At 33.5% G+C, this 19738-nt stretch overlaps 8 protein-coding genes across 8 annotated transcripts; 5 read left to right on the top strand and 3 right to left on the bottom strand.

Annotated features, from left to right (window-relative positions):
• Positions 1–157: 157 nt before the first annotated feature.
• Positions 158–2311, top strand: DFA_11471 (uncharacterized protein; the record flags this gene model as incomplete). The annotated part of the gene is made up of 4 exons (XM_004350364.1): positions 158–254; positions 337–446; positions 524–1360; positions 1730–2311. The coding sequence occupies 4 exons, from the start codon at positions 158–160 to the stop codon at positions 2309–2311; spliced, it is 1626 nt and encodes a 541-aa protein (XP_004350414.1).
• Positions 2312–2442: 131 nt separating this feature from the next.
• DFA_11470 (uncharacterized protein) lies at positions 2443–4388 on the bottom strand (the record flags this gene model as incomplete). The annotated part of the gene is made up of 4 exons (XM_004350363.1): positions 2443–2851; positions 2914–3170; positions 3246–4279; positions 4343–4388. Coding segments are annotated over 4 exons (1746 nt in total), but the record flags the coding sequence as incomplete, so codon positions are not given.
• A 487-nt stretch (positions 4389–4875) lies between these two features.
• DFA_11469 (uncharacterized protein) lies at positions 4876–5031 on the top strand (the record flags this gene model as incomplete). Its single annotated transcript, XM_004350362.1, has 2 exons — positions 4876–4911; positions 4978–5031. Coding segments are annotated over 2 exons (90 nt in total), but the record flags the coding sequence as incomplete, so codon positions are not given.
• A 225-nt stretch (positions 5032–5256) lies between these two features.
• On the top strand, positions 5257–8268 carry xpr1 (SPX domain-containing protein; the record flags this gene model as incomplete). Its single annotated transcript, XM_004350361.1, has 7 exons — positions 5257–5368; positions 5450–6423; positions 6484–6732; positions 6793–6912; positions 6979–7504; positions 7590–7898; positions 7970–8268. The coding sequence occupies 7 exons, from the start codon at positions 5257–5259 to the stop codon at positions 8266–8268; spliced, it is 2589 nt and encodes an 862-aa protein (XP_004350411.1).
• A 222-nt stretch (positions 8269–8490) lies between these two features.
• Positions 8491–9879, top strand: DFA_11467 (uncharacterized protein; the record flags this gene model as incomplete). The annotated part of the gene is made up of 4 exons (XM_004350360.1): positions 8491–8620; positions 8701–9529; positions 9574–9775; positions 9853–9879. 4 exons carry the CDS (start codon positions 8491–8493, stop codon positions 9877–9879), a joined length of 1188 nt encoding a protein of 395 aa, XP_004350410.1.
• A 225-nt stretch (positions 9880–10104) lies between these two features.
• Positions 10105–16999, bottom strand: DFA_11466 (ubiquitin-protein ligase domain-containing protein; the record flags this gene model as incomplete). Its single annotated transcript, XM_004350359.1, has 7 exons — positions 10105–11852; positions 11916–13245; positions 13317–13922; positions 13982–14604; positions 14669–15750; positions 15999–16354; positions 16961–16999. The coding sequence occupies 7 exons, from the start codon at positions 16997–16999 to the stop codon at positions 10105–10107; spliced, it is 5784 nt and encodes a 1927-aa protein (XP_004350409.1).
• Positions 17000–17623: 624 nt separating this feature from the next.
• Positions 17624–18756, top strand: thfA (methylenetetrahydrofolate dehydrogenase; the record flags this gene model as incomplete). The annotated part of the gene is made up of 3 exons (XM_004350358.1): positions 17624–17742; positions 17831–18473; positions 18556–18756. 3 exons carry the CDS (start codon positions 17624–17626, stop codon positions 18754–18756), a joined length of 963 nt encoding a protein of 320 aa, XP_004350408.1.
• A 504-nt stretch (positions 18757–19260) lies between these two features.
• DFA_11464 (uncharacterized protein) lies at positions 19261–19640 on the bottom strand (the record flags this gene model as incomplete). The annotated part of the gene is made up of 3 exons (XM_004350357.1): positions 19261–19266; positions 19313–19524; positions 19619–19640. 3 exons carry the CDS (start codon positions 19638–19640, stop codon positions 19261–19263), a joined length of 240 nt encoding a protein of 79 aa, XP_004350407.1.
• Between the last annotated feature and the right edge of the window lie 98 nt (positions 19641–19738).

Below are 19738 nucleotides of genomic sequence, written 5' to 3'. Positions count from 1 at the left end.
GATCCTACAAAGTTGAATTCAAATAAAAAACAAACTGGGCGTCTTTGGAAATGAAATGAAATGAGGAGGGGTGTTACCAAAGTTTGAAAATATTATCATCATTCACAGTTTCTTTTTATATATATATATTAATCATCATCATAGGTCAGTCGTAATCATGGCAAAAGATGTTTGGAGAGCAGCTAGAAAAGGAGACATTAAAAAGATTAAAAAGTATATCCCTTCAGTTGTAAAGGTTGATACTTTGGATAAAGGTATGAAAGATAAGATAGATCAGATGATTGATTGATAGATTGATCTTGTACTAACAATATCATTATCATTTGTCTATTACAGAGAACAAGACAGCATTACATCATTCAATAGATGGAGATCAATTAGAGATTATGACCTACTTGATTGAAAATGGTGCAAATATAAACTTGAAAGATCCAAAAGGTGATACTGTATGTATTATATTATAAGAGATAAAGAGATAGGATAGATAGATATACTAACTATCGTTTTATTATTGTTTGTTTAGCCATTGATAATGTCATTAAGAAAGATATCAACAAATGAGAAACAAGAGGATTTGGCAATACAATTGATTATTAAAGGTGCAGATTACAATATTGATGCAAAGGATAGAAAGACACCAGAGAGAATAGTTGAAGCATTACCAAAGCGATTCCAAGTTAAATATAAAGAAGCATTACAATCAAGATTAGCAATTAAACGTCCAACAATGGTATCTTCAAACCCTCCTCCCCCAACAATCACCAATAATAATAATTCTGTAAATAATTTGGCTGGATCATTAAACTCTATTACAGTGTCTAGTAATAATCAAGCACCGAGTATAGTACCTGTTCAACCTGTACAACCAAATACATTGGATCCTAATCACCAAGGAACCAATATAACACCTATATCACCACCATCAATGAAACCACAAACAACTATCATCACTACAGTTCCCAACCGTCCTATTACTACTACTTCTGGTAATACGTATCAACGTGCAGTGGTATTGGATGTGGTGCCACGTAGTATCTTTCCATCTGAAGACTTTTCAGGTGTAAAGGATGCAAATATGTTGTGGTTAGAGGTTACGTACAAACTGTCGATTGTAGCTCTTTGCTCGGACAAGGTGCGATATGATGATATTACAAAGGCGATTGATGAATGTGGTAATGTGTTGGTACACTTTTTGGCGTTGATTGGTGATCGTGAGACAACCGCGTTTATGGATACTACTCGAAACCAAGATGCAGTCACTGCCATTCATGAACGTGTCAAATCGGTAAAGGACGGTATTAAACTACGTCTGTTTAGTCGAATTGAACACAGTGAGTTGATTCGTCTGGTCGCTGCGCTGGTAGGTGCGTTGATTTGGCTGTTTCACTGTTGGAACGAGTCGACACAGGAGCAGATCAACACTGGTATTGCCGAGTGTGCACTGTCATGTAGAATGGCGATGAACTCGGTCACACACAACACACCTATTCCCCCGGGTGTCTTGACAAGCATTGCCAAGCTACAAAAACTGGTTGGCACACGTGTGTTTGTGTGTCGGTCCCCTGAACTGGCCAAACGCCTCAGCGACTCGTGTTTGATCGTTGCCAAGACATTCAAGTCGTTTATGGTGCTCAGTGTAGTCGACTCGTCGCGTGGTAACGACCATTTGTCAATTGATGAAGACTGCGCTACCACATCCACCAGCTCGGGTGCATCGGTCATGGAAAAGTCGGCCGAGAACCTCATCAGTCTCGGTCGAATCATTGCCGAGCAATTGGCATCGGTCAAATCAACCACCACAGCCATGGTACCATCCAAGGTATCCGGTCATTTAGAACCAGAAACTGAAAAGGAGATTATAGACGGTGCAAGCAGACAACTCAGAGGAACGATTGATTTCTACAAATCCAATGTTGGGTCACACACTTCATCGGGTATGCCATGCGAAGGAGTTGTGCTCCCACTATTAGCCAGTATCCAAAAATCAATTCATTCCCTCTCTATATACAGTTCAGTGGAACGTGATGTTCAAATGGTCATCCCCGCTCAACTCATTGCTCAAGATGTAAATTCTATCAGATCGATTCTATTGGAATTCCAAAATGATCCATCTGCCAACAACCTCTCTGAAGAACTTAGTGATCAACTCATGACAACCATTGAATGTTGTTGTCACTTTGCAACCAAATTACTCTTTTCCATCGCTGCCGTCATCTCTCACAACCGTCTCCTCGACATGTCTCAAGTTGGTTTTTCATGTAGAGCTCTTGCAAGTTGTTGTTGTATTTTATTAGATTCTTTTTGTTTCTAAAAAAAGAATTAAAAAACAAAATTAACAAACAAACAAACAAATAATAATGTATAAAATAATAATAATATTTAAAATAAAGAAATAAAACAAAACTAATCCAAATTATTTATTAAATTCCAATTTTTTGATGGTTATAATGATTTTTCAAAACAAAGAGAAAAAAAGTTTAGAGAATCTCTATCAGTTGAGAGAATATGTTCAAATTGATCTCTTGTTTCTTCCATTTCCAAACTATTACTTTTTTGAACTGACAAACAACACTTTAAAATTAATATTTGTGTTTGTTGTTCTATGGATTTATCGCAATATGATTGCAAATGATAGTTTTTATGATTTGTTTGGTACAATTTTAAAAGAGTATTCAAACGATTAGAATCATTTGCTTGTACTGAATATCTCAAACTATCACAAAGTATTGATAAATCATCTTGTCCAGTTAATTGATAATATCTTAGATAAAAATCAGAAACTAAATAATCATAATCCATTCCAACAAATAATCTAATACATCTTTGAATTGTTCTTAATACTCTTTCATTTCTATAGAAAATTAAAAAAATAAATTAATATATTAATAATTGACTAATAACTATTATACTTACAATTGAAAAGATAATGAAATTGAAATGGAAAGATAATAATAAAACAATGATAATGGATGACATTTATCAAATGATAATATACCAGCCATTTCGTCAATCATATTTAAATATTCTTCATATAATGGTTTTTGTTCTTCTTGTTGAGGATGAAGAGGAGGAGGATTGGTTTGTTGTTGTTGTTGATTTTTAGAATGAATAGAATTTTCTACAATTTTTGTTAATCTATTAATAACCATACTTGGATCAATAATAAATAACTACAAACAACAAAAAAAAAAAAAAAAAGATTAATAAATTTAAAAGTTGATTAATTAATTAATTTCTCTACTTACTCTATAAGAACCATCTCTTTCAATATTTGTGATTAAAGATTTATCCAATAGTGATGAAGAAGATAAACATTTTGATATAAAAGTTTCAGTTAATTTTCTATCAAAAAGTCTTGTTAATCTTGCCAGATATAAATAAGTTTTAGTTTCTAATCCAATCTTTGTCCATATATCTATTTTCAAATCCAATGGTAACATTAATTCAATTGAACTAAAATCTTCATTCCATGATCCAACATTATTATTATTTTTTGTCAATGGTTGTATAATCCCATTTGATGATGATTTTTGTTGTTGCACTTTTAATACATCTAATATTGCCAATAATGATTTTGAACAATCATTGATCATATGAAATTGAGAATAATTTTTAGCTGCTTGAAACATATTCTTGCAAGTCAGCAATGGTTTACCAGGTACATTTGCCATCAATTCTAATTGTTTTTTTATAAATGTTGATGATGTTGGTGATAATACAGCTGCTGTATTATTATCATCGGGTGTATCTTTTGACTGTTTTGTTTTTCCTCCCTTATTGGCCTTTTCTTCATTTTTCTTATTTGTTGTTGATGTTGTTTTAGAAGTAGATGTTGGAGATGATACATTCGACGTAGACTTTTTCTTATTTTCTTTAACTTGATTAATATGTTTTGTACTACCAATATGAGTGTTCCAAGTTTGTTCAGATTGAAATCCTTTCTTACAATCTATACAATAATAATCATTCGATAGTGATGATGATAATATATTATTGCTATTACTGCCACTATTATTGGGTGAAGATGTGATTTGGTTGATTGAAGAACCCAATGATTTTAAAGGTGATGAAGATGAAGATTGTAATGTAACACCTAATCCTCCATTTGGTCTTGTTGGTGATAATGGACTATTATTATTACTTGTATTTGATTTCTTTGTAGGTGACATATAGATACTTAGATCTTCTTCATTCTTATTATTCGTCAACGTATCATTCAAACCAATTGCAATATCAGATGTCAATTTAGATAAAGGATCTAATATTATCTCTTCTAGATCTAGAGAATAAACAACAAATGTATCAGTATCACACTATCCATCGATATATATATATTACATACAATCACCAGAATGAACTACACATTGAACAGGTAGTTTATCACATCTCTGTTTAATGTCTGAATCAGATAATATAGATCTTCGCATTATAACGACTATAGACTACTGATAATGACAATGAAATGAACATTGAAATGTATCAAACGATGAAATGAAATGAAACGAAATTGTGACTGATCGAAAGACGAAAACAAACACAGAGCCAAACAAACAAATTAATTTTCGAACCACCCACCATAATTTGAGGTTTCGAGACATGGGTGGAAATAGATTTCCAAAGGTTTGATTTGGTGATAGGATCAATTCGATCGGAAATCAAACCCAAAAACTTACATGAACCGAGAAGGTCACACAATGGCAGTGGCGGTAAAAGTAATCGAAAAATGAGGTGAGGACACTTCTGTGCAGGTCACATCGCCCAGAATGCAATTTTTTTTATGAAGGTATTAATTTGAGTTTATTACCCGCCTGAAAAGAGAATTGTTTCATTTCAAACCAGTGTTTTATAATATATTTTATTTATTTATTTATATAGTTAGTTAATCATCAACGTTTATCACATTGTTTGTTTGTTAGTTATCTTTATGCGTGTGTGAAAAGTGTGGTCAACCTCTTGTTTTCTTATTTTTTTCGAAAGAGTCTATTAATAACACACAGTATTCGTTTAGAGACAGAGCTTTGTCTATCATAATATCACCTGATTCTCTCTCTTTCACACACACAATCACTCGTTTCAGTCAGTCATTCATCAGTAGTAGTTTAGTTACAACAAATAATTAAAGCAGCAATAGAGTAGTCATTCAATTTCAGTTTAGACTTTATAAAACTGATGGAGTATAGGTACCTAGAGAATAAGATAGGTTAGTCAGTAGTAGTAGTAGTAGTTTAGAGAAAGAAACAAAGAAAGAAAGAGAAAATGAAATTTGGTAAATACTTGGAGAGACACCAAGTAAGTGAATGGAGAAAGAAATATGTCTATTACAAATTATTCAAGAAACAAATTAAAGCAATTAAACGTGCTATCTTGGGTATATATATATAAATATATATAATAATGTTGATGTTTGTGGAATAAAATAATATATTAATATTAATAATTAATTATTTAGAGGATTCAAATCAAGCAAATGCAGCAAGAAGAACATTATCATTAACATCCATTAGAGGTGGTAATAATAATAATAACAATAATGGTAAACCAACAATAATTGAAAATAATAATAATAATAATGGTGGAGGAGAAGAAGATAATGAAGCGGGACAAGATCCTAACCTTATTGCTATGAACCAGTTAAATGGAGGAAACAAGAAACCTGCTCCAACCAAAGCAGGAGCCAATCAAGAAAGAGAACAAAGTAAATTCGATCAAATGGTATTGGAAGAGTTTGAAAAGGTTAATACATTTTACAAGGAAAGAGAACAAGAGTTTTATCGACAGTTTGAAAGTATCAAACAGAAATTAATGTCTCTCAAGGATCAAGGCATGTTGGCATCGAAAAAGAAAAAACCAAAGGATGGGTCTGGATTGAGTGGTAGTATGTCAACCACACCAAACCTAGTACCTTCACCTACGATGCACGCTATCAATGACACTAGAGAAGAGAATAACAAGAAATTCAATCTTCACCTATTTAGAAGATCACATAGATTGAGTCGATCACCATCACAAAATCAACTTGGCAGCAATGGTGGCAATGTTACTGATTCACCTGGTAGTACACCAGCAGGGTATACACTACCAGCATACGATCCAGAAAACCACCAATCACCATTAGCAGAGTCATCAGCACCACAAAACATGGCACAAAAGGCATTGGCCCATGCATCAAAGGCTGAAACCTATTGGCCAAAAGTCAAATACACCAAAGTCAAACGAGCACTCAAAAGAGCATTGGAAGAGATTTATCGTGAAATTGAAGTACTCAAGGAATATGTTATTCTCAATCATACGGCATTTAGAAAAATATTTAAAAAATATGACAAGGTATTACAACAATCGAAAAGTGGTGAAGCCATGGCAAATGTAAATTCACAATATTTTGTAACTTCAAAAATTTTACAAGCAATTGAACATGATATAGAGGTAAATTAGAAACAAAACAAACAATTATAGAATGATTTATTATTTACTTTTTATTTCTAGAAATTATATACAGATTGTTTTAAACCAGGAAATAGAAGAGATGCAATGGGAAAATTAAGGGTTCAATTAAATTATCATGCACCACCGAGGATTATTTTTTTCACTGGGTTGCTGTCTGGAGGTGCATTAATGTTGTTTATATTTTGTGTTCGGTATATGATTGGAAGTGTTTCAATCTTTTATTTTGATGAACCTTATCCTATAGATTTTCTTTCAATGTTTATTTTATTTAGAGCTTTAGCTTTACCTGTATGTAACAAAAAGTAAAAATAATATCATATTTATTAATATTATTATAATTTAATTTAGATTATAATGGTTTGGTATTTTGGAATATTAATGTATATATGTTCGATTAAAAAAATTAATCATGTTTTTATTCTTGGTTGGGATCCTAGAACTCATACAAATCATTATCATATATTATTGGTATGTAAAATAGAAATAGAAATAATATTTGAATATTTTAATTAATTTTAATTTATTTTTCTATAGTTGGCAAGTGTATTAAGTTTTATGTGGTCAGTTGGATTATATCTTTATGTTTATCTAAGTACACATATTGATGGGTATATACCGATTATATTCCCATTTATTCTTATCATGTCAATTCTTGTAACATTGGTTTGTCCTTTAAATATTATGAATCGATCAAGTAGATATTGGCTTATTCACACTTTTGGTAGAATTTTCTCGGCTCCCTTTTTGGCAGTCAAATTCAAGGATTTCTTCTTTGGTGATCAACTTACTAGTTTGGCAGTTGTCCTAAGTGATCTTCAATACATTGTCTGTTATTTTGTCTATGACCTTTGGACTCATGATGGCAAGTGTTGGGCAATCAATCCATACTGTCGTCCCATTCTAGTATCTGTTCCTCCACTCCTCAGAGCTCTTCAATCAGTTCGTCGTTATCGTGATAGTAAACAAAATATTCATATGATGAATTTTTGTAAATATGCAATGTCTATTCTATCAACTATAGCTTCTGCCTTGGCTCATGCGGCTTTTACTAAAAATATTAGTATGTCGACAACAACAAATAATTATTATCATCCAAATCACTAACCAATAGTAATTTACTATTTATTATTTATTTCTATTTTTAGGTCAAGGAGGACAAATTACATTAATAGTATTATGGTTAATAATAGCATCAATAAGTACATTGATTAGTTGTTCATGGGACTTTTTAATGGATTGGGGTATTTTACAAACAAATAGTAGAAACTTTTTACTTAGGGATCATCTATTGTACAGACCAAAATCAATCTACTATTTTGCCATTGTATCAAATATCATCATGAGAGTTTCATGGGCTGTCAATTTATCTTTTGAATCTTATTCTTCAAGACAAAAGGAATTAATTGTTTTAATTACTTCCATTTTAGAAGTTACTAGAAGATTTCAATGGAATTGTAAGTAATACAGATAGATAAAATTGATTTAAATATTAATTAATTCAATTTGTTTTTGTTTCTTTCTATAGTTTTCCGTTTAGAGAATGAACATTTATCAAATGTTGGTAAATTTAGAGCTTTTGATTTAAGAATACCAGAAGTATATTCTCCATTGGCAGCAATTGATACAATGGTAAAAAATGTTGTCAAGGATGATAGTAATTCAAGATCACAAGAAGAAGAAGATTTTAGTAAAGAGGAAGAGGAAGATGACGAGGAGGGTTCATATGAACTAACAGCATTAGAAAATGATATGATTGAATGTATTAATACTACCAATACCAACAATCAAGAAATATCTACTACCATTTCAAATAAAGATGACTAAATAATAGAGTCATTCATTAATTTGGAATTAAATGAAGAGAAAAGAGTCCTAGAGTATAAAAAAAATTTCTTCATATTCTCATACAATTTGTGTAGAGATAAAACATCATGACTACCAACAAACTACGAGACTTTAAAGGTTATATATACTTTGGAGAGAATTATGCAAAAATCAATTTCGTTGGTATAAAATACAACTTTGACCTCGTCAAACCAATTAGAGATGATACCCAGCTGGGTATCCCCAAACAACCCATTGAATTATACAATCATACACAAGATGGCGATGTCTTATTGGACTTGGCACAAAAGATCTATAACTGTTAAACTTAGAAATCAACCAGACCAACAGTGTAAGCAACATAACAGAGTTTAAGAGTTATTAATCTCTAATCATTCTTTGTTTCTTTATGCTTTCATTCTTGTTTATCAGACTTGGAAATAGTTAAAGTTATAAAGAAGCAAAGGTTTATTGGAGACTTTAATAGTTTGGAGGGAGTATACTCTATCCCTGAAGACTCTTTTTCAAAGTCTATCCAAGGTGATAGATTTGCATTCCAAAATGACAAGCAAGTCAAGATTGTAATTAGAGACATATCAAAAAAGCTAGAAGACTTTATTTGTTCTTCTTTCAGAGATCGAAAAAGAGAAGTGTATATACAAGGTCCACAAGGATTCGGGAAATCACATTCAATCTATCAAGTGGTGTATAGGCTACGACTGAATCCCAAAAACATCGTCGTCTATATCCCTGATTGCCTGGGATGGGCAAGATCAATAAATGCCTATACATTCTTGATATCTTCAATGGTTAATGCTGTCTCATTTGTCCAAGATGAAGAAGACTTGGTTACATTCTCTCAATTTTTACGTAACCAGACAATTCCACAATCGCTTGGTCCATTGAAATACCTCATTTCGGATGCATTTAAATCGTGGTCTGAAAAGGGGTATCAAGTGTGTTGGTTCTTTGATCAATACAATGGGCTGACGGAATCACAAAGATCAGAGTCACCTTATTGCATCATTGAAGGCTATCTTGGTGGAGCTATGGAAACATATGGCCTGTTGGTTGCAGTTTCTTCTTCATCATCTGCAAATAACCACTATTTTCTCAAATCGGCTCTGAAAGGATATTGTCCTGTTTTTGAATTTAATGATGGCTTCACCAAAGAAGAGTGTTTAACATACTTGAATATAAATAATGTTTCTGTATCTGATGAAAACTTTGAGCTCATCAATCTTTATACAAACCTTATTCCGTAAGATAAAACCTTTTAGAATTGATTATTATTATTAATTTTAGTCCATCTCGACAGTTGGGAGGACCTTATTCCTTTAAAAACTACGACAACAATGATCATCTCATCAATTCACTTGATAAATTCAAACACAAAAGAGCAAAAGAAATAGGATTATTAGACCATTTTTATTGCAAAGAGGGTTTAGATCTAAATCCAATCGAAAAAAAAGAATTTATTAAATCAATAATGGCAATGATATTAAAGGTATGCAAAATGAATTGATAATTTAAAATATCCATTTAATCATTTTTTTAAATATTTAACCATCTTTTCTTTTATAGACTCCTATTCGACCACCACACAAATAGACAACTTATGTTTGTCAAAAACAATCATGTTTATGGAATTACTCAAATCGTTTCAAATACTTATGGCTCATTATATTGGTGTTTTTCTCGATGATAGCTCTCTCTATATTAGATTTTATTTTTTTGGAAAACAATGTTATTATTATTATTTATTTTTATTTTGTATATATATTAAAAAAAAGGGGGATTTTTCTGTTGTTTTTGATTTGTTTTTGTTTTTTAAGATTAAGATAAATGGAAAGAAGATTGACCTTCTTTCATTGCATATAAAAGTTTTTGTTTCATAATATCTTTTGATGAATAGTGGGGTAATTTGATATAATTGGTACAAGACATTACACTAAGCAAAAAGTCGTCTGGTTGGTATGGAGGATTATGATGTTTCTTTACAATGGTGAGACGAGGATTGAGACCCTTGAATCCTTGGATGGGGAGGTGCGGACTACCAGTGATAAAGAGAAGGAACTGCTTTCTCTCATCTTCGTTGAATTCAGACATGATCTTGAAAAAGTTTTGGACTGGTTCACTTGTGTTGGTGAAACCGTGATCGCATTTGGTGCTTTCCATCAACGATTCAACAGTCCAATCACCATCAGAGCCAGCCAATGAACCACACAACAAGGATTCAATTTCGTGAATTGAAAAAGATCCCAAACTAGAGATTGGGAAGATTTGGTTGAATCCTTCCTTGAATGCATCGATTTGTTGACATACACCACTGTACAAGAAATTGGTCAAGATGAGGTTGATGTACTCTCCCAAGTTGTCCAATGTGATGCTAATCTTGGAACCACCTGGTTTGAGTTCCCAGTCTGGGTAGCCTGGAAGGACAAAGTCCAAGCAGAGATCTTCAACACGAGCACCTCCGATTCTGAGTGCTTGGATTTCATTATTCTTTTGAGTGTCGTCCAACGATGCTGATTCGCGAATCTCCTTGATCTTTAATACCAAAGCATACAAACTACGAATAGAGTTGGCAAATGATGGTGCAATGTTTCTAAGATCGTCAAATTCAAAGTCTCCATTGATAAGATACTTGTAGAATGGCTTGGAGAATGGAATATCAACAAGACGTTGATCAAAGAATGCCTTGGCAACAAACATTCCCAAAAACTTGAAATAATCAAGTACCTTTTTGGTAATGGTACCAGGTCTAACTGGTTTTGGGAATAATCCTCCAGCTGTATAAACATAATTCGTAGTAGTAGTAGTAGGAGTCGTATTATTATTTTGATTATTATTATTATTATTTTGATCTTTTTGTTTGACATCTTTCATATCTTGATCATTATCAGTTGTTATTAAATCATCAATATACCAAAGATCTAAATCCTTTCTTTGAACTTCTCTTGAAACCAAAGTAAAGAATTCCAAAGTAGGACCCAAACCAGTACCAACCTCACCAAAGTATTCCACTTCTAGGATAGACTTTGATTTTCCGTACAATTCCATCACCTTGAATGCAGACTCTAAGATACGGTTACGGTAGATTCTAACCTTTTGACGTTGAATTCTTCCTACACGAACCTCACCACGGTTATTGTTGTTGTTGTTGCTGCTAGATGTAGAGTCTGCTCCAGTCTGACGAATGAGATCTTGTCGTTGTTGGAGTGTAGAAAGAGCTCTTGCAATGCCAAATGAAGTAGAGTAGAAAAAGAGTCTTCGACATTCAAATGGGAAGAGGAATGGACAATAGGTAAGCAATTGCTTGCACCAATCTGGAAGAGCTCCACTACACAATGCCAAGGGATCTTGAAGTTGACGCATAACCTTGGCTGTCAGTTTCTGTGAAATAAATTCAGATTGTGCTACATAACTGCTTCCTATATAGAAACCACCATCATTTTCATAACACAGTTTGAATAATACTCTAATCAGTGATATGATTTCATAGGTTGTATCACTAGAAGAAAGTGGGAATATATGTCCTTCCTCTAAAAATGAAACTAAATTTGATTCTCCTAATCCTGAAACTAAAAAAAAAAGGAAAAAAAATTAATAAATAAAATAAATAAATATATAAAGATTTTACATACTTTTTGGTTTTGTAGTTGAAACTAAAGATTGTTGACTTGTTGGTTGTTCTAATTCACTTTGAGTAAGGAATCTATATTTCAATGAATGAGTTCCTTCCCACAATCTACTTGTTGGGACCATATTTTCATTTGATTGTTCACTATTGTTATTATTATTATTGTTATTGTTTGTCAAAATATTATTTTGGTTTGCTTTGACCAACTTTTGTACAGCTTGGAAAATGGTTACAGTAGGTAATAATCTTTGACCATCAGCAAAAATAGCAATCTTTGGTTGTTGTGGTTGTGGTGGTGTAGAAGTTGATGAGGTGGATTGATTTAATCTTGTTTGTGGTGGTGTAGTTGATAATGGTGAAGAAGTAGTGGTCGTAGATGTAGAAGTAGAAGTTGTACTAGCCGATGGAGGTGAAGCAGTCGATGTTGTACTAGTAGTCGAGGTTGTACTAGTAGTCGAAGTTGAAGTGGTGGTGGCAGTAGCAGTTGGAGGAGTTGGAATAGTTCCAGAAGTATTCAATTCATTAATCTTTACATCATGGACATCTGATTCGTTTTCATTGGCTCCTTGATCATCGTTGTTTTGCAATAATTCATCGTCTTCATAATCGTCATGGTATTCATCCTCGTCTTCGTCCATATCATCATCTCCACCACTCTTTTCCTTGATACTTGCTGGTGTGGGTGCAACCACTGATTTACTTGCAGCTGGTACGGCGGCAGCGGCAGTTGGCTTGGTGATGACACGCGATGTCAAAAACTCTTCAATCGCAACGATAGTGGCCAAAGGCTCAATCAAGACGACATTGGACGAATAGTCTTTTAACGAGTCATCATCACAATCCTTGACCAACTTTAACTTGAATGGTTGTGCGAGATATTTGAGTCCACTGCTAGTTCCACCAACCTCGTTGATATTGATTGAGAATCTCTCAACCTTGGTCAATGCATCGTGAAGTTTACCGACGAGCATAGTCAACAACACTACCGGCTGGTCCATACCACGACTCATCGTCAACGATGACGAAAGTTGTTTGGCTGGCGACGACGACAATATTTGTTGAGAGATATTGTTGTTGTTTTTGATTGGTGACAAAAAGACCTTGCTAAAACACTCGGCATGTTTACTAACATCTCCCCTAGTCAAATAGGATAGGATGCTCGATACCAATCCACTGTGCAAAAATTCAAATGCTGATACACCTTCGCTAGTAGTCAATGTTGAACTAATCTCTTGTAAAACATCGACTCCTACATCATTATAACATCTATTTAATTTTTCGCTTAATACTTTTAATGATTTTAATTCATCAGTTGCTAAACTATCATGTGATAACTAAAAAAAATAAAAGACTTGTGTTAGAGAGAATGATAGATTATTCTTATTTTTGTCATTTTCTTTCATACTTGTTTAAGGAAATATTTTTCTTTAAATCTTCTTGCTTCTTTACAAACTGCAGATTTCAATTCATCAGCTGGGGCAGCTGCTGCAGCTGCTGCATTGGTGGTGGTGGTGGTGGTGGTGGTTGTAGTAGTTGAAGTGGTTGAAGTTTGTAATGGGTTTGGAGGAGATGATGGAGTGGTTGGAACAGAACCAGATAGATTTTGAGACATCGGAGTTCCAGGTGGAAGACTTGCAGGTGATCCAACAAAGAATTGATTACTGCCAAATGGTGAACTGGCCAAAGGTGGAGGAATATTACGTGGTGGTGTAGACATTGGTATAGAAATGGGTGATGAATGTGATTTGGTTGGAGTATGCACTGTTGTTGGTGGTGAGGAAGAGGATAAATTAAGATCATCATCTTCATCCTTTGGTGGTGACGCAGTAATAAGTGGTTCCAATTTTGATAATCTATCAATCTCGTACAATACACCTTCTCTCTTGAAATATCGATCAAAGATTGATGGTAACTTTTCCATCATCATCTCTGAAATCTTTAAAGCAGTTGAAACTATAGTCATATCTCTACTACCTAATAATCCTGCCAAGAAACTTGAAAATCCAAAATTCTAAATAAAAGTTAATAAAATATTCTTATTCTTTACTTTTTTTTTTGTTTTTTTTTTACCTTTAATAAATCTCTAATCATATCAGAAGTTGAAAAGTATAAAATTTTACAAATAGAACCAAGACAACGATAACGAATAGAAGGGTTGACGGTAGAAGTAAACATATCTACAAGAATGACAAATAGACCTTGACCAAAGGTAATGAGAAGGTCTGGATGTTCAGTGTACATGATGATACGAGAGTCTTGGGTTTCCGCGCTACTGGTTCCTTCCTTTTTCACCTTGCGAAGTGAACGTGAAGGGGGGGCAAGAGAACTAAACTCTTGTGGAAGTGGAGGGAGCAATTCGTTGATGAGTGATAGTATCTCGTAGCATTGTTGACTCGAACGAGAAAGAGTAGAGTCGTTTGTATTGCCTATCAAAATGGTTTGAATGGTTTCAATAATACCCTCTTGGAGCAAGATGAGCGAAGATGATGGCAAACCATGACAAATATTGGACATGATTCTAATGACTTGCGAATAGGTGGCTGGTGATAATGCAACCGTAGTATTATTCATCGATGATATAATATGTACCAAATGTCCAAGTAATCCATCACTTGTCAATGATTGTAATTTCTGTGGATTATCATAAAATGCTTCAACCAATCTTGAAAAACATAAACATGATAATTCAACAACTAAAAGAAGGAAAAGTTAATATATATATTGATTCTTTTTCTTTTTCTTTAACTTTTTGTTTACCTTTTTGATCAGTATAAGCTAAAAGATTAGATAAAATTGGAATGGCGTCTTTAATTGTTTCGAAACAATCTTGAGGAACTTGACGACAAATATTGGCGGCAGTTGAAACTGCCATTCTTTGAACACCGGTTGAAAAGAAATCGAGATAAGAGAGGACGGCCATGAGACCACCGGAACGAAGTACTGCTGTAGGTTGCTCGAGCGATATTTTTTCGAGTGTCTGGAGTGACTGTTCGGCGAGATCAATGTATTCGATAGAGAGTAGTTTGGCACACAAGACGGGTACAGCACCGTGACTGACCACCGAAGAGACCGATCCAGGGAGAGCTTCGAGCATGTTGGACATGGCACGACACGCCAACAACATCATGTCGGGGTTATGCTCCATGTTGAGTAGGTTGATGAGTGCCTGTGAAAAAGAGTCGCTTGGGAACCCTACCATCGTGTCTTCAGTGGCGATTGAGAGTAGCTCGCACAACTCTATCAACGATTCCATCTGTTCGCTTTCGTCGTCTGATTTCAATCCAGCCAGTATTTGTTTGAGTCGCGATCTACCCTCGATGAGTGTATTTAATAGGCCTGTCGCCGCATTGGTAGCTGCTGGATTACCTCCACCCGCCGATGTTCTCATTCCCAGTTCATTAAAGAATGCTCCAGTCAACCCTCTCATCAACCCCTGCAATGTATTTTGGTCGGCTGCTGGTACCGATGACGAATTATTATTATTATTACTATTGTTGATCGTAGTCGTGGTGGTAGTCGTTGTGGTTTCCTCGTCTTCATCTTCATCGTCGTCTTGGATCGGCGACTCTTCAGTTGACTCTACAACATCCTTTAGATCAGTGTCTTCATCAGAAGATGTAGCAGACTTTTTACTACTAACCGAAGACATTGTTGTTTTCTTTTTCTTCTTTGGTGTCTGTTGTTGTTTCTTTTTAGGTGTTGCTTTCTTTTTTGGTGTTACTTTCTTTGTTGTTGTTGTCTTTGGTTTCTTTACTACTTTTTCTACCTTTTCTTCTTCTTCTTCCTCTTCTTCTTCTTCTTCTTCTTCTACTTGTACAACTTCAACTTTTAAATTTGACCTAGAGTAGAGTAGAGCAAGAATAGAATAAGTGGTAGTGGTAGTGGTGAACAATATTAATATAAATATTGGGGTGATGATGGTGGATGAAGATGAGAGAAAAAAATGGAAAATTTGATTAATATGGGAGTAGCCGGGTTGCAAATAAATGGGATTTAATCAATCAATCATCGATTACATGTAATGTAATGTGAACCGATTAGTTTAATGCAATGTGAACCAACCCTTTTGATTTGATGTATATCTTACTTTTTACGACTTAGGAATGAACGGGATGGAGTCGATGATGGAGTCGATGTAGTTGATGTTGTACTGGTTGATGATGATTCTGGTTGTTTTCTCTTTGGTGTTTTATTATTATTATTATTGCTACTACTATCTAGTCGAGCTTGTTCAGCAGCTATTTGTGATCTAGTTTTAATGATTGAAACAAATGGTTGTTTGACAGGAGATGTTACTGGTGTCGTCAAAGATGAGGAGGCTGTTGTTGTATCACCACGGGGAGAAGTACTGTTATTATTACTACTACTACTCGAGCTTTGCTGCTGCTGCTGTGATGATGCTGCTGTTAATGTTGATTTACGTCTTTTTCTATCCATACAATACTACAAAGACAAACATAATCCTCCTGGGTGCAGAGAGAGATATGATATGTTGTCAAAAGCAAAAAGGTAAATGTAATAGAGAAGTGTGTAGTACAACAAACTATCTATCTATCTATTGTTGATGATGATAATATATTATGTAGAGAGGAGAGAGGTTGTTTTTTAGAGTTAATAAAAAAGAAACTAGTGACAGTATAGTAATCAATAATAAATTGAAATTGAGGAAGTGTCGTCAATTATGGGAATAAAATCTATCGAATAAATCGAGTAGCCGATGGTATTAAAGTATGTTCCCTTCTCTTCTCATCAGCTTTATATTTCAACTTACTCTTTTTTATTTTTATTTGTATTTAAACTCTTGTTGTTGTTGTTGTTGTTGTTGTTGTTGTTGTTGTTGTTGGTTTGGTCAGTTTCTTCTTTGTCTACAATTTTATTATTAAATTTATTAGATATTATTTTATTTCTATTTCTTTTTTAAATTTGCTCTACTCTCTTTGAACAAACAAACAAAATCCTCACAAACTAAACCAACTCTCACTTCTCTTCTCTTCTCTCTCTTTTTTGATTATAGTGAATTAAATAATAACATTAAATTAAATTATGTACATCTATCTTCTTGCAAGTTTGTTGGAATGAAGATTCCATCTTTTTTTTTTGTTGTTGTGTTGATTGGGTGGGGATAGGAACAAACGAGAAGAACGCATGACTGTATCATCGAGGGGGGTGAATATTCAATCGTTTAGTTTACTCATCGTTTACAACTACTCCAACATATCCATATTAACAAATATTAATAATACATTCATTATTGTTTTAATGTAAAGATTGATTGATAGATAGATAGATAATCGGTCATTATAATTAAATGTTTTACCAGGATTAGGATATCCTATACAAAAGTTATGTATGATGTTGATGACGCATAAATATCGGGCCGAAACAACTCGTATCCCAAATGATCTTGGTTTTCGTCAAAAGTGTAAAACGCATCAGATGCCTTTTCGCGGTTCGTCTTTTTAATTAAAGCTTTGCACTTTGTGTCTTCTTTTTAGTCGACCGAGGAAATGACCGAAAGAGAATAGTGTACCTTGCCTATTTATTGTTTATTTAATTAGAGGTCGATCACCCCCACACAACACTAGTATACTCTCGCTTCTTTCTTTCTCTTCTTTTTTTTTTTTTTTTTACTTTACACACAATTAATAACATCTCTAGTTTGTGAACTTACCACTTGTTGTTGTTGTTGTTGTTGTTTATAGATAAAGAAGGATGGATGAAATTAAAACTATAGTCAGTCACAAGAAAGGTAAAGTCGATGTGACACCAATCGCAACATTCTATCGAAATGAAATCAAAGAATCAATTACCAAAGGAAATTTAAAACCAAGGTAAACATTCAAGCCAATATCACTGATAAGATGATGTCGTTTGTTAATCTATTATTGTTTATCTTTTATCTTTCTTTATTTTTTCTAGAATAGTAGCATTTTTAACAACAAATGATGAAGGAGCATTAGATTATTCAAAGTGGACAAAGATTGCATGTAACAAGGACGGCATTGAATTCATTTTAAAGAGAGTTGAAAGAGTGGATTTGGAAGATGAAATATTGGAAGCAAACAAGGATAACAATGTTCATGGTATCATGGTATACTATCCTGTGTTTGGTGGAATGATGGACTCTTATCTTCAAGATGTTGTTAGTCCGGAAAAGGATGTAGAGGGTCTATCGACTATTAATCGATTCAACCTCTACCACAATATTCGTTATATGGATGCTGCACAGACCAAAAAGTGTGTCATTCCATGCACTCCTCTGGCCATGGTCAAGATTGTCGATGAATTGGGTATCTATGACAAATCGTTGGCATTGGGTGAACACCTCAAAGGCAAGACCATCACCATTGTCAATCGCAGTGAAATTGTCGGTCGTCCATTGGCTGCCATGCTCGCCAACGACGGTGCTTTTGTATACTCGGTCGATCTAAATGGAATCATTGTATTCCAACCTGGAAAGAGATTTGGTACCATTAAAATGTCAGAAACTACCATCACTAGAGATGAAGCTATTTCAAAAAGTGATATTTTAATTTTAGGTGTTCCATCTCCAAAGTTTAAGGTAAATCTGAGAAAACAAAAAACATAAATATTTAATATATTTATTTAATCATTTATTAATTTAATATTATTTTTAAATTTAGATTGAATCAAATCTTATAAAAGATGGAACTATAGTTATTAATTTTGCTGGATGTTTAAATGTAGATGAATCTATTGAAAGTAGATGTGTCCTAGTTCCAACTATTGGTAAAGTTACCATTGCAATGTTGGAAAGAAATCTTATGAGATTATATCATAACAAGGTTACCCATTCTTCCTCTTCCTCCACATCTTCATCTTGAAAATAAATCAAATTCATTCAATATACAAAAGAACAAAAAAAAAAAAAGACCAAAATTTTAATTAAACATCAAGATAAGACGGACGTGTAAAGGTAAATGTTAAAATTGGTGGAAATTTAGATACAACCTTGTTTATTATTTTAAAAAATGTTGTTAGGTATTTAGATTATAATGTTGTCAAGCATTAATGTTGATAGATATTTTGATTATATTGAAATGTTAGTCGAGATATCGACAGTTGGATTAAAAAAAAGCATTCCAAACAAAAAGAATAAAGAGGAGTTGTTAAATAGAAATTGGTGTGAATATAGTAATTGTTATAATAATAGGAATTATTATAAAATGGTCCACTTATCAGAAGATTTGGCAATTAAAATGATTGCTATGACGGATACTATTGTGTTTATTATGTTGTGGCCACTCAGTTCCATGCAATATTCTTCCACTTGAACCCTTTTTCTTTACCCTAAATATTTTAAAATTCTAAATGCATTGTGTTTCTAATTAATTCTTGGTATTAAAATGTGATCAATTTTATTTTATTTTTTTTACTTACCAAGGCCTTTTCTCTAAAACCATTATCTCTTTTGTCCTTTTCTTCATCTCTTTCATTAGCTCTTTTGTCTTTTTCTTTTTCAAAATCTAGACGCTCCCTGTCAATATTGGTAGGTAGGTTCAATGGGAGTACCTCATGATTCAACTTTTCTTCTAGACGTTGAACTCTTTTTTCGAGTTTAATGATTTCTCTTCGACAGTATACATGTTGAACTACCAAAATAATTTAATAAAAAACGACCTGGAAAAACCATTACTATTTTTAACAATTTAAATAATTTGTCCGAATATCAAGGTGCACACATACAAAGTGTATACAACTGAAACATATAAATATTGTGATTCCAATCAACCAGCAAACATCGCCCAAGTACAAAGCCAAAGTCTAGATACAGCAATGAAAGAAATCCGATGCTTGAAGAGAAAA

The sequence above is a fragment of the Cavenderia fasciculata genome (genome assembly GCF_000203815.1).
Source record: "Cavenderia fasciculata unplaced genomic scaffold Scf_EUAJFUG02HR96I-5, whole genome shotgun sequence".
NCBI lineage: Eukaryota > Evosea > Eumycetozoa > Acytosteliales > Cavenderiaceae > Cavenderia > Cavenderia fasciculata.
This window is presented reverse-complemented; position numbering and strand designations above follow the sequence as displayed.